Raw genomic sequence first — 14,514 nt, 5'->3', positions numbered from 1 at the left:
ACCATTCGAATAGAAACTGTTTAATAGTTTGGGGCCTTTATGTTTTAGCTTAGACCGGCTAACAGAGAGTAATCCAAGATCACCAGACCTAAGTGACTTAGTCGGGTTATGAGGGTGCACTTAAACAGAGAGGTAGTTTGGAGCAAGGCCATGTAGACCTTTATACACAAAAACTAATATTTTGTCCTCTATTCTGAATTTAACTGGAAGCCAACACAGAGACGTCAATATGGGAATAATGTGATTGTATTTTTTGCTGCCAAGTTGTAAACGCCCAACAGATAAATTATTAGCTCCATAATAAAGTGAATTGCAGTAGTCAAGATGTTTGGTAATAAATGCATGAATAACAGTTTTAAAATTCTTAAGATAAAGAAAAGGTTTAACTTTAGCTGGTGTAGGCCTAGATGAAAAAAGCATGATTAGACCACAGAATTGATCTGTTCATCAAACCGAAGTCCTGAATCAATTAAAAGCCAAGGTTTTAGTGCACGGAGTAACATAAAAACTAGATAAAAAATACCACGATCATAAAAATCACTTGGTCCAAAGATCATATATTATAAAAACATATAATAAAAGAATATTTGTGATTTGTTTTGTAACAAAAATGCCTTCTAGCCCACAATGAACTTTAAATGTCATTATTTCCAAATTCTAGCATGCACATTAAACTCACGTCTATTCTGAGAACCTGCTGCAGAACAAAGGCATGAACGTTTATAATTACACTAATTTTTATAAACAGCAACTTTGTGTTTGGTGTTTAATCGTGTTGCAATTCAGGAAGCCGAAACAAACATGAATCATGATCTTTGTGTGTCAGGTGAGTGTGGTGTAAAAAGCTGACAGTATAATTCTGTTGAACTGTATGTGATTTATCTGCACTTCAGCAAGCTGTCAGGTGTGTGGTGTGAGGATAAAGTTTCCTCAGGGTGATGTCATACACACCATCCAGCTGTGAGGGTTTGTAATCAACATCTGGCCCACAAAATCAACCATCTGCTGCCAACCAGAAGAAGAAAATCCTCACTACACATCTGAGCGACTGCATAGGCAGCATCACCGTCATAAACCAAGATAAGAAACTCTCTTACTATTGTTCAAAGCTTGGGTTTTAAAATTGACTAAACGCCAAGAATAAAAATTAAATTATGCCATGTAATTGTAAGAGTTTCCACACATTTTACCCACCAATTACTCCAATTATAAAGATGTTTCTGATTATAAGGTGTTATTATCTGTTAATATGTTTCCCTGCCTAAAAAACACGATATTAAAACCTAAAAGTAACTTGTATACTGCTGCCGTCTGTGTTATTGACATGACTTTACCTCAGATGTCATCACTTTATCAGCAGAAATGAGCTATGTGATCTATGTCTTATAAACTGTCAGAGCTAGAGAATCACACAAAGTTTTATTTTTTTAAGCCAAAACTTTATTTGATCAATTCAATGAAAATGTCTAACCCATAAAAACGGTTTAACAGTATATAAAATGTTATATAAGTTGTATCCTAAAGCTGCATCGTTCTTTAGTTCATTGTTAGAAAAAGTCGAAGGATAAAAAATTTAAATATTTTCCCATTAAAAAAGATAGCAGGTATGAAAGAGCATCATTGAAATTAAAAATCATTGGAACAAAACATGTCTTGCATATAAAATAAAAAAGTAGAAATGAATGAGATAAGACTTTACATTCATTCATGTACACTGACCAACATTTGTGTGGCATTTCACAATAATAATCCAAATAAAACCAATTATTACACTGCACCAAACTCTCATATCTGTATAAAGATCGGATTTACACAGATTCAGTCAATGTTCAGAAATGCTTTTAAATAACCTTCAAAAAACGTCATGTGTATCATAAAGCTGACATGTATAAATGCTTTATGTGGTTTGAGTAAAACAAAACAAAAAAATTTACCCTGCACAGTTAAACCACTCCAATCTCATCATGGTTAAAATATAAATAATAAACAAATAAAAAAGTAATTTCAAATAGATGTAAGATTTACTTCACCTCTGTGGTCCCATGAAACTGTTCGCTGACATATACAACACACACACACACACACACAAAAAAAAAACGGAGAAGAAAACAGCAAGAGGATCTTTAAGATGGAGAAATGAAATGATGAGATAAAAATTAACTGGCAGGCGCTTTAAAAAAAAGAGGAATATCAGAAATGAATAATTCAATACAAGACTCTTCTGTTTGTCTGAATATTTTGATAACAAATATAAAGCAGATGCCTTTATACAAAGTGACTTACACTTCATTCAAGGTACATAATCTCAGTGTTTCTAGCACCATGCTTTACTCGTTGAGCTGCAGGATACAATAATTGACGGCGAGACGTTGAATTATAAGAAAATAATGCACACCCAAGATGGTAATGTGGCACAAAGCGGAGTTACACCGCGGGTGTGTGTGTTATGTTCAAATAATTCAAAGGACTGGAGTCAATTATTCCTCTTATAACACAAACTTTGCTCTGGTGCCTATTTTTAAGACATTTAAAAGGTTAGGTGTGCGATTTACAGAAAAATAATCAACACCCATTGAACATTTCTCAGCCAATCAGAATAAAGCATTCAACAGACACGTGGTATAATAAATTATAAGATCATTATGATTAGAAAATTACAATTGAACATAATAATAATAATAATGACAGTGAGTATGTAGGGGGTGTTCTTAACTGTCATTAAAATGATATAATACAATATATTTTATTAAAATAAAGTTAGCTTGTTGCTCTTTTTTACACAAAATAAAATGTGATTTCTTGGACCTGGAAATGCTTTCAGTTTCATTAGAAACAAACACTACTTTAATGTTTGCTGAAAATTTAAAAAGTTAATTTGTAGGAGTTTAGTCATCATTCATTTGAATAATTAAAAAAATATTTATCTACATTTCCTTTCATACAGTATTGCACTTTCAATGCAATTGATTAAAAAGAGACATTTCACAATAAAGGTACTTTGGGAATAAAGATTCAGTCCTTTTTTGATGTCATAAAATCAGAGAATTAAAAATATATTTTTTTACACAAAGCTGTTGAGAGGTCTGTAATGTTTCTTAAATGGTCAAATTTACATTATTTTTTACATCTAAATATTTAGAGATGTATGATAGTGCTACACAATATATTTTAATTCTGTATTTTAACACCAATTCATTTGGCAGTTGAAGTGGAAATGTATTTAGTGTTCCCTCGCAAATCCTCAGAAGAACATGAATAAGACAAAAAGGCCACAGAGGAGACAAACATGTATGAAAGACGAACCGATTGTGCGGACTGGTAAATATTCTCCCTTCCACTGACCTCAGAACAGTTCTGCTGTTCCTTTGCTGATGGTTTAACATGAATTTAGCATCAGTAAAATAGATGCAACATCTACATAAAGTGACTGATGAGAGATGAAGGACCAGAGGAAGACGACGTGACGCTTCATGATGTTCCACTGGCAGAGTAGGAGAACTGTGGGAAGTGTGGCCTCCTCTCACTGTCGAACACCTCCATGCTGTCACCTGTGAGGAGAAAATATCATCCAAATCTGAATATCCGTACAGATCCATATGAACAACTTCACTGAAGTGATATCAATTCTGAAAATTCTAGAGCATATTTCATTCATGAATGAACTGCAATGATAGCTCTGATATCTGGATGTGATATCTGTGATGTTTTAGCGCTCATGTGATAAATGTACAGTATCACTCTACTGTTGTGATTGAGCTCTTTCACAAACAGTGTTAACTTCTGTGAATGAATCTAATGAGGATTTAAAAGAACTTTAAGACTTTAAATGGGCATGTCGCAGCACAAGAGCAAACAGCAACTGGTTAAACTGGATTTGGGGGTCTTAAATAGTTTGCAGCCTTTAAAGAATCTAAATTAATTGATTCTTAAATTTTTTTTATCAAGGATGGTTTCCAGTAAGTATTCATGTAATAAACAGTGTTGGATAAGTTACTCAAAAAAGTAATTAATTACAAGTTACTAATGACATCTTGAATCATTTAATTAGATTAATGTATGAATTACTCTCTCCAAAAAATATTTAATTACTTATTAATTAAAAACATTTTTCTGGTCACACTTTTAAGGTCCAGTTCTCACTATAAACTAACTATTAACTACTTTTGCCTCAATATACTCCTAATTACTGCTTATTAATACTTAGTAAAGTAGTTGTTAAGTTAAAGTATTGGTAGAAATTGTGTAGGATTAATGATGCAGAATAAGGTTTTGGAGAATCAGGCATTAATATGTGCTTAATAAGTGTTAATAAACAGCCAATATCTCAGTAATATTAATGCTAATAACCAATTAGCTAATAGTGAGAATTGTAAACTACACTAGTAATGTTACCATAATTTTATTAACTCACCAAAGTATTTAAAGTGAGAAGGATACATAAAAATATGCATTTTAACATTTAAATGTTGATATTAAATCCACTACTGTATTAAATATTATTGATCTACAGTCCATACACAGGATTTACTTTAATTACATCAGAAGTTCCTGTTATTAAATTACTGAGTAATCCCTCACTTTACTTTATCAAGGAAAACGTCATCACTACTGTAAATAAATACTTAGTAACCAGTTACACCCAACACTGGAAATAAATATTCCCAAAACATTTGAGCCATTTCCAAACTGTAAGAGCAGACAGCTGGTCACTTCTCTGGATGAGGTGAAATGAATGAGAACCTTGTCCAGGTGGTGTGATGGTGATGGTCTGTCCTGTGAACTCTTCATCAAAATATCTGGTGTCTGTTTCTGAGGTCACCTGCGGTTTAAATGGGGGAATCAACTGAAAGAGAGAGAGAGAGAGAAAAAGAAAGAGAGAGAGAGAGAGAGAGGCTGTTAAAAAACGGATAATATAATAACAACATAATGGATGTGCAAATGGCGATTCTTTACCTTCCTTTCATAAACATCTTGCCACACTATTCCAGTGAAGAATTTGTGCTGCATGATCTCTTTAGCGTCCTCAGGGCCACCGCCTAACCTGAAACACACACAACATACACAATTACTGTTAAATTACACAAACATAAATCACACAAAAAAGTCACATGAAATGTACATAATTGTAAATATGACTGTAAACATGGAAAAGCTTTCAGACACTCACACGAGTATAATTTGAACCCAAAATGATCATTTTAAACAGACGTTATGTGTTTCATGTAATACACAAAAAGATTACAGTCATAGGGTCTGCTATATGTAACTATAAACATGTAATATTACAGTAATATTTGTAGATAAGCAGCTGATTCATTTGTCACAGTGAAAATATAAAGGCATGTGTGCAGTGCATTGTGGGATACAGTACGAGTAGTGAAACGGACCTATACTTCGGGTCTTTCTTGAGCAGGCCGGACAAGAGAGATTTAGCCTCCGGAGCGAGCGTGCGAGGAAAGCGAATGTCCTCCATGAGGATGAGCTCAAACAAACGCTCATGGTCCTGATTATAGAAGGGCAGCCGTCCACACATCATCTCATACATGACCACACCCAAACCCCACCAGTCCACCGCACGACCATAATCATTATCCTCCAGAACCTGTAGACACACACATGCAGATTCATCAATAACCACTGAAAAAAAAAACACATTTCTTTATAGTGCTCAATAACTGCATATGAAATAAATACACTTCCAAAGGTTCACACCAAGACCTGAAAAGTAGACATTTAGAATTAGTCCTGAACACGTCAAGTGAAGTTTGAACACGTCAAGACATCATAATAAAATGATAGTCAAATATAAATGTATATTTTATAATTTAATGCAAAAGAAAATTTTCTATGAAAAAAATAAGGATTTTACCAAATGTTTCAGTCATACTGATATCTGTCATGTCAATATTTGGTGGCTTAAACACCAATGCAAGGTCTTGGTTTAAGATGTGTTTTCCATAGTTAGGGAAGTGCAGCTTTCAGATTTTTCACATCCATAATGTTGTTTCTAAAATAAATATGATTTGTTCTTTGAAGAGGCGCCCTTTTTCCATATGTTGAGCATTATTGCTTCTGGTTTTTGCATTTTAATTCACAGAATTCCTACAAAGAATTTGGTCTCCCAAAAACGTGTATATTTTTTGTCACATTTATATTTGATATTTTTCTAAAGTCTGGATTCTATAATCAAGGGTTCAGGAAAATATAAACAGATTTCAACATTTTGGTAATAAATGCTTTCTCTAAGAAATTATATTAGAATTTTTCACTAAAAATGTCAAATCCATAATGCTGTAATTGCTCATATACTGTAAATATAATGTTGATATGACAACATGAGGTTGAAACTGTTTAACAGCATGAATGAAGTGAACTAATGCTTTAAATGAGATGAAGTGACCGATCGCTCCTAAAATAACTCTATGAGCAGCTGAGAGGCTCTTAGATTTAATGATGGACTTTAAAAGACTCGACAGAGACATGAATGTGATGAATTCAAACATATAACAACATACACTGGAAGACAAACATGTGTGTGGAGTCAGAGAGACAAAAGTAGATTCCAACCCCAGATAGATTTCACAATTAGGCTTATCTTGAGTTGATTGACGTTATTTATGGTTTTGTATTAAAAAAATTCACTTAATATAAACACATTATTTCACTATTCTTTGTTAAACAGACGCAGCATACTCACCTACTCAATCTTTAGTTTAAAATATGGAAAATAGTTACCCTAAAAACATCAGGGGGCGATTTCCCGGACAGGGATAAGACTAGTCCTAGACTAAAATAAATGTAAGAGCTGTCCAAACTTAAAACTACTTACACTGACATATCTTAAAATACATCAGTTCCCTTTGTTTTTGCCTCAAAAATGTACACAAGTCATGTTTAAGGCATGTTTGTTAAAACTAGTTATATTTCATAATTAAACTGAGGCCAAGTCCTGGCTTAAGATAATCTCTGTCCGGAAAAACAGCCCCAGAAGTTTAAAATAATACAAATGGATGCTTAAGATGTTGTTTAACTCTTTCTCTGCCATTGACAAGTTATCTTGTCAATTAAGAGAAAACACTTCCCCTGCCAATAACGCTTCTCTGACAAGTTTTTCTGGTAATCTGTATTTTCACTATTATCCACTAGGTGACATTCTTACCCAACTTATAAAACACGTCAGCATCTACTGATCCAAAAACAGTAAAAAAAACCCTGTGTTTTGTCCTTTACAAAAATTCCATTATCTCAGCTTTTTGCTCAAATTTTTGTATTTTTACCCATTTTTAAGAGGTGATAAACAGAGAACAAATCAATATATCATTAAATGTTTTGTTTTTTTTGCTTTTTTGTTTTGATATATTGTATGTTTATATAAATTTTGAATGAAATTTTCTGGAAGGCATTAAACTTTTGTAAAAATCATGGCAATTTTTTTAAATGCTGGCGGGGAAAGAGTTGATAAAAACTGCATACACTTGAAAAAACTTTCATATTTCTGCTTCTTCAAACTTGATCACAGCTTTAGATTTAGATGAAAGGTTTTTTAAGATCTTGAGAATCATAAATTCAGTCAAGTGTGTCCCAGCTTTGTGTACATAAGAGATGTGATGTGTTTGTGACCCTGACCATCAAGTGGTGCGTGCATGTGTGCGTGTGTGTGTGAGAACAGGGCTTCGGGTCAGAATGACTCAGTCCATGCTCTCAGTGGAAAGCTGATGCCACTGAACTCCTTGAATTACCGACCGCTGTCTATTTCCAGAGCTGCTGTCGCGTGGCTCGCTGAGAGTGAGACAGCTGGGTTTGCAGCTGCCCCATATATGTAGAAGATCAGCACAGCTGTGAAGCTGCCAGGAACCGAGGAGCCAAAGCTGAGCTCTCACCCACGTAAGCAGACCCAAGCCGGGCGTACGGTTACACCCGAGTCCAAAGACATCAGAAACAGAGGGGTGAGATCTTCCTAAAGGTCTCACATAGCAGCTTTATATCTCCCTGTATTACCACATCTACAGAAACACATTCTAGTATAAAATCCAGCTATAACATCTCAAAGTTCACTGTGGGGTTACATCTGACAGCTGATCTTAGGTCTGGACACAAAGTTTACTGTAAAATGCTAAATCTTTTGTGACCATGCCAAACAACTGCCTCTATAGACATCAATATCAATCCCACATCACACATCTCTATCATCACATTCATTCTGTCAGCTGATGTCTGGAATCACTTTGTCATGCCCATTTATCCAACTTTCTCTCTTCTATTCACCTCTTTTTCATTCTCATACCCACCCCAGCTCTCTCTCTTTCCCACTCGCTCCCTGATTTTACTTTTTCATTCATTCACTCTCTCTCACTTTCTCTGTGTGGAAGACTTCCAGACGTTCAGCATTCCAGAGCTGCAAACACACAACAAGGTCATTGTTTACAGCAGAACAACCTGTAACACTGCCTGGGCCAAACTCCAGAGAGGCCACACGTCTCCATGACAACACCCCCTCCCGAAATCACTCGTACCCAGACCGTGTCGTCATGTCAACACAAGGACTGAACTGAAACCGCCGGGATGGGGTGAGAGAGAGAGAGAGACAGGTGACACAAAGTTCTCACATGATTAATAAGGAACAGTTCACTCAAAACTGAACATTAGATTGGACTGAAAGAAAAGTAAAACAATGAAAGAATAGATGGATTGAGTTAACACACACATACTTATTCATGCAGATGCACACACGCACACACAATTACCCATGCACATACACATACAGACATGCAAACACACACGTTCCCCACAAGAGGGCAGAGTATCGTTCAGTGTGTTGTGCAGCTGTTACAGCTCATGTTTCCTGCAGCTCGGCCAAGCCTCTTTCACAGCAAATTCCAAAACGGTGGGCTAAAAACAATGAGCTCACAACTGTGTCAACATGAGCAGCTCTTCTTCCTCAGACTGCATGCACACACACACACACACACGCACGCACACACACACACGCACGCACGCACACCTGTCTGACACAAACTTCTCACATTGTTCTTTATGTTTGTTTAAAGCAGCAGCACAGTGATGGTTTTTTTAAAGGTGGTCATCTTAAATGAATGACGCAGTACAGTAAGATGTCAAAGTCCTGCACTTGGTAAGTTATTCACAGCGTGCATTTTAGTTGATGTCGGGTTCAGCGCTGATAGTGATGATCTCCCTGATCTCTGCTTCCATCATTTCTCATCATGAATGTTGATCTGTGTTTAAATTGCTGTGTCAAACAGCTGAACTATAACTTCTTGTTGTGATGACACACGCATCCTCACTACAGCACACCCCCCATTGCATTGTTTCTGCCTTTTGTTCACACAGAAAGAATGTTACGGCAGTGTTACTAGATCCTCTTTACGGGAGCAATCGCAGAACATTTACTGGACGTGTTTGTGTTCACACTGAAGCCTCTCTGACAATTTTACAGACATTTTCTGGGACCAAAGTGCTGTGAGAACGTAGTTTATCAGTCATGCATTCGTTTTTGACTTCATCAAAAGTTTATACAGAAATATAACCTCTAACTAACAATAAACGTATAAAAGATGAATGTTTCAGATCTGATGTATCTTGTGTTTGTGTAAGGTTTGATCACCTCGGGTGCGAGATACTCTGGAGTTCCACAGAAAGTCTTCATGGTGGCTCCATCAGTGATTCCCTCTTTACACAAGCCGAAGTCAGTGATCTTTATGTGTCCATCTTTATCCAGCATCAGATTCTCCAGCTGAGAGGAATAATGAGATTCAGTTTTAATAGTACACTAGCATTTGATTCATTTTCTTCATTAACATTGAGGCTTTCCAGTAATAAACTAAGACGAGTATCTTAGGGGGTCAATCATAACATAACAACAAGTGAATAGATGAAAAATAACTTTTGAAATAAGATCTAAACAAAACTGTAAATAACTGCATATATAACAACCTCTGTGGTACATCTAAAGCAGCATTGTAGAAAACTTTCACTATGTACATTATTTTTAATTCAGGCGTCATACAGGGTGTCACAAATTGAACGAGTGTTTGTGTGCGTTTCAGGAGTTTAATATCAGCATGTCCTCTCTCTCTCTCTCTCTCTCTCTGCTGAAAGTCACCTGGCAGCTGCATCTCACACGTGGCCAGAGGCACAAGAGCAGCAGTCAGCACAATCACTCGTATTGCAACGCATTTAACCACCAACCTGAGCATCCTCAGCGCTCAGAGAGAGAGAGAGAGAGAGAGAGAGAGAGAGAGAGAGAGAGAGATAGAGAGAGAGAGAAAACTGTAGTGGTTGTTGTGCAGATGTACAGTATCATCATCATTATCTGCTGGATGGTCATCAAGCTTATGTGTCTTGATTCGTCTCTCTTACAACAATCTTCAGTATTAAAGATGACTTAGAAATAGGGCGGCAAATGATTTATTACAACTAATTGTTTACATCATATATGTGGGTGTGTAACGTGTATAATAATTATGCATACTGATATATATGTACTTATATATTTATATATATATATATATATATATAAATAAATGTATATGGATACACACACACACACACACACACACACACACACACACACACACACACACACAAACATATGTATATATTTAAGAATTTTTCAGGTTTATATTAGTGATAGGCCATTTAGATTTTTTTTGATCAATCAATCAATCATTATTCACTTTTTAACACAACGTTTTGCTGTTTACACACAACACAACACTAGTTCAACACATTTATTCAAACAGTACCATGAGATGTTCGATCCACATTAATTATGTCTTATTATGTAAATTATTTATTATGTAAATATGTTTTAAGTACTTTAAAAGGGTATATTTCTAAATGTTATGCATTAAAAATGTTTATGTAGTTTCACCAATTTTTCAGTTTGCCTCTTATTTACTGTAAACACGCGTGTTATATTGGCCTCGTTATATTGGTATTGGCCATAAAAAACATATCGGTTGACCACTAGTATATTAACTTTTTATATTTCTATATAATTTATATTATATATCATTAGAAATACTTAATATGTAAATATATATTTTTAAATAATACATGCATTTGTGTATTTATAAATGCATAAATACTATACACAGTACACACACAGACACATAAACAAAACTTTTATTCTGCAAACAATTAGTTGCGATGAATCATTTTGCAGCTCTTCTTATGCTTTTATAAACTGTACCGGTGAATGTGCATCAACTGTCTACAGTGTTAAAATATCACTTACAATTAGACTATTTCACAAAGAACTGACCCGTGCCTTTTAATTATTCAAAAATAATGCATACCCGAGGTGGTAATGCGACAAGACACAAAGCGGAGTATTTTCAAATAATTCAATTATTCCTCTTATAGCACTGACATTAATCTGGTGGTTATTTAAAGACATTTGACAGGTCAGGTGTTCTTTTATCAAATAATAATGCATACCCGTTGAACATTTCTCAATCAACCAGAATTAAGCATTCAACAGCCCGTGATATAAATGATAATACACTTTAATTTATCTTTAATTTAATGTATTACTTATTAAGGCAATAAACCAGTCCTGATGGATTAAAATGATGTTTCTACAGGTAAGAGTTTATCTTCTTAATCTCACAAAACAAGTCAGAACATTTCTGGGTTTAATTTGACATTTAATTGGGGGTAGATGGGAAATGAAAAAATCTTAATGGTCATAAACAGACATGTTATTTTTTTCCAGACTTTTTTAATTTATTCATTTGATTTATCCGTCATATAAAGCCTCTGACCTTCAGATCTCTGTAGACCACGTTTTTCTCTGAATGCAGGTAATCCAGCGCAGACACGATCTCTGCCCCATAAAACCTCGCTCGCTCCTCTGAGAAAACTCGATCCCGGGACAAGTGGAAGAAAAGCTTCAGGAAGAAATAAATACATGAAGATTTTGAGCTTCACATTACAGGGAATCCATCATTTGATAAACCTGTAGTGTGGACATCTCACCTCTCCTCCGTTGGCATACTCCATGACAAAACACAAGCGGTCATGAGTTTGAAATGAATACTTCAGACCCTAAACATTTCATTCAAAGAAATACAAAAGACAAACATTGCATTATAAATATACTCATGACCAAAAATACATCTGCACAAACAGCTCATCAAGAAAACAGTGCCAGTGAGGGTGAAACTAATACAGATGTTTCCAGAGAGACCTTCTCCAAAAACTGTTTGATTGAGAAGCTGACAAAATACTTTTTTTTTTTTAAACGTACAGCGTCACATTTATGCTTTTCAGTTTCATTGAAGTGACTATCAATATGAAACTGAGACATGACACATTATATTTATGATATATTACACCTGTATCCTTTTCAACAGATGATCATGTAAAGAGAAACTGATAGCTTCTGTGAAATAGATTAGTCCATGAACAGAGTGATCTGATCTAGAAGTGATCTCTGTGTATCTGTGTCTGTGTCTGTGTGTGTGTGTGTGTGTGTGTCTGTGTGTGTCTGTGTGTGTGTGTTGCTCACCGTCAGAAACGGGTGTTTAGAGTTTTGGAGGACGCGGTTTTCAGCGAGCGTGTGAGCCACTTCATCCTTAAAAAGCACATAATATAAAGTGTGTGTGCAATGAAAAAAAATCATACACACACAAATGCAGACAAAGACACAACCACGTGAATCTCACAAAAAATTATATTTTAACACAAAGTCAAAAGAATGAAATATAAAATATTATTTGGTTTCATTCTGTAATTCTATCTATTTTTTGACCTTTACAATATTAACATTATGATAATATTTCCCCCAATTCTCATTATTGTAATGTAAAACAATGATCAATTACTTCAACTGTTTGAAAATCATAGTAGTCATTTTGTAATTAACACAAATGCATGCTTGTTTTAAATCAAATAAATAATTACTGAATGATAATTCTCATTGGAGTCTAGGAAATAAAATGACTTGATTTAAATGATTTGATGATTAAATGATTTAATTTCATTATCCTGTGACCTGAAACATCTGGATTCATATTGTGTGTGATGATAATATGGGAAGTATAAAAGGCAGTTGTATTTAATACAATTATTAAAATATGATGAAAGAAAGTTTTTATTAGTCTTTATGTAAACTATAATTGGTTTTCTTAGATTTTTGTAAGTGTGGTAGACACAGAAGTGCTGGTCAGACATTTAACACGAAATATTTCTCCGTTCATTCAGATGTTTCCAGCTGTGACTCACTTTGGCTACAATCACTTCTTTTTTAAGGATCTTCATGGCGTAATATCTTCCAGTCGCTTTCTCCTTCACCAGAATCACCTTCCCAAAAGTGCCTTTTCCCAAGAGCTTGAGGTATTCAAAATCATTCATAGTCTGAAACAGAGAAACACGGACACAACATTTACAGCAGAAGATATACAGCATCAGTCCACCAGATCACTGACAGAACCGTGAGCGGTGAGGCAACACAAAACTTGGTTTCTTGTGTACTCTTCCATTAAATCTAAGAGTGTGCATAATTCATATTTAAAAAACAACAATACAGAAGACACGTACCACTTTCTGTCGAGGTTTGGTCAAATACATTTCCATGTCCATGGGATCAGGAGACGAGTCCATCATCTCCTCCTCTTTCTGGAGACTTTCGGCCACAGCCTGGATGGCTTTGGTCCACTCCTCCCTAAAGACACAGACACAACCCTCAGATTAAATTCATCATCAGAAATACAACAAGTGTGTTCATTTTTAAGTAAAATTGTGTTTTTCATTCCAACAAACAGCAGTGGTCAAAAGTTTAAAAACACTTATTCTTTATTTACACATTTTTCCACATTATAGAATAAAGTCAACCAAACTAGGGAATAACAAATATAACTGGGAAATATGTTGTCACTAAAAGCATCCAAAATAAATCAAAACTTTATATTGTCAAAAAAATAACAACCTCTGTTCACTTTTCCTTAAGTTGAGAAAGTGTCTTCTAATGAAAGACATGTATATGTTTGGCACAACTAGATTTTTTTCTACAAAAGTAAATAAAAAATTTAAACACAACTTCCAATTCATATATTTCTATCAAGCGTTTCCAAACGTCTGAGCGGTATTATACTGTTTGTAATGCTGGAATATTCAAATACTTCTGTGTTGAAACATCAAAACATTGATTTTAGGGATTTTGCAGAGAAAAAAAATATAATTTTTAATGTAAATCTCCAAAAGCAGAAGTTACAGAGGTGTAAATTAGTGAAGTATTATTAATCAATACTCAACTATCTTTACTTTATCAGAGTGTTTTGTTTGGTAAACTCTTACTTCTCTTTATTCAAATGCATATTATTATTTTTTTCACTCCACTACATTTCATATAAGCTGTTTTTTACCTTCAATACTCAAGTACATTAAAAATGTGGTACTTTCATATTAGTGCTAAAGTGTAACTTTTAATTACATTTATTTGAGTAAACTAGAACTATTTAAGTACTAGATATTTTATGTAATCAAGTATAA

The 14,514-nt window shown here is 34.7% G+C and overlaps 1 protein-coding gene across 2 annotated transcripts in view; it reads right to left on the bottom strand.

Moving 5' to 3' along the window:
* Positions 1–1,417: 1,417 nt before the first annotated feature.
* The window catches only part of akt1 (v-akt murine thymoma viral oncogene homolog 1), a 37,610-nt gene continuing 24,513 nt past the window's right edge, over positions 1,418–14,514 (bottom strand). For both annotated transcript variants that reach the window (XM_055172949.2, XM_055172948.2), the window contains exons 5-14: positions 13,564–13,687; positions 13,249–13,380; positions 12,533–12,598; positions 12,001–12,069; positions 11,787–11,912; positions 9,623–9,751; positions 5,388–5,602; positions 4,954–5,041; positions 4,741–4,843; positions 1,418–3,548 (exon numbers count right to left, since the gene is read on the bottom strand). In XM_055172949.2, coding sequence (XP_055028924.1) covers positions 3,469–3,548; positions 4,741–4,843; positions 4,954–5,041; positions 5,388–5,602; positions 9,623–9,751; positions 11,787–11,912; positions 12,001–12,069; positions 12,533–12,598; positions 13,249–13,380; positions 13,564–13,687 — 1,132 coding nt within the window. In that variant the 3' untranslated portion in view covers positions 1,418–3,468. The remainder of the gene's footprint in view (positions 3,549–4,740; positions 4,844–4,953; positions 5,042–5,387; positions 5,603–9,622; positions 9,752–11,786; positions 11,913–12,000; positions 12,070–12,532; positions 12,599–13,248; positions 13,381–13,563; positions 13,688–14,514) is intronic.

This window comes from Misgurnus anguillicaudatus, chromosome 7, assembly GCF_027580225.2.
Source record: "Misgurnus anguillicaudatus chromosome 7, ASM2758022v2, whole genome shotgun sequence".
Lineage (NCBI taxonomy): Eukaryota > Metazoa > Chordata > Actinopteri > Cypriniformes > Cobitidae > Misgurnus > Misgurnus anguillicaudatus.
The sequence above is the reverse complement of the archived record's forward strand: the minus strand, read 5'-3'. Positions and strand labels throughout refer to the sequence as shown.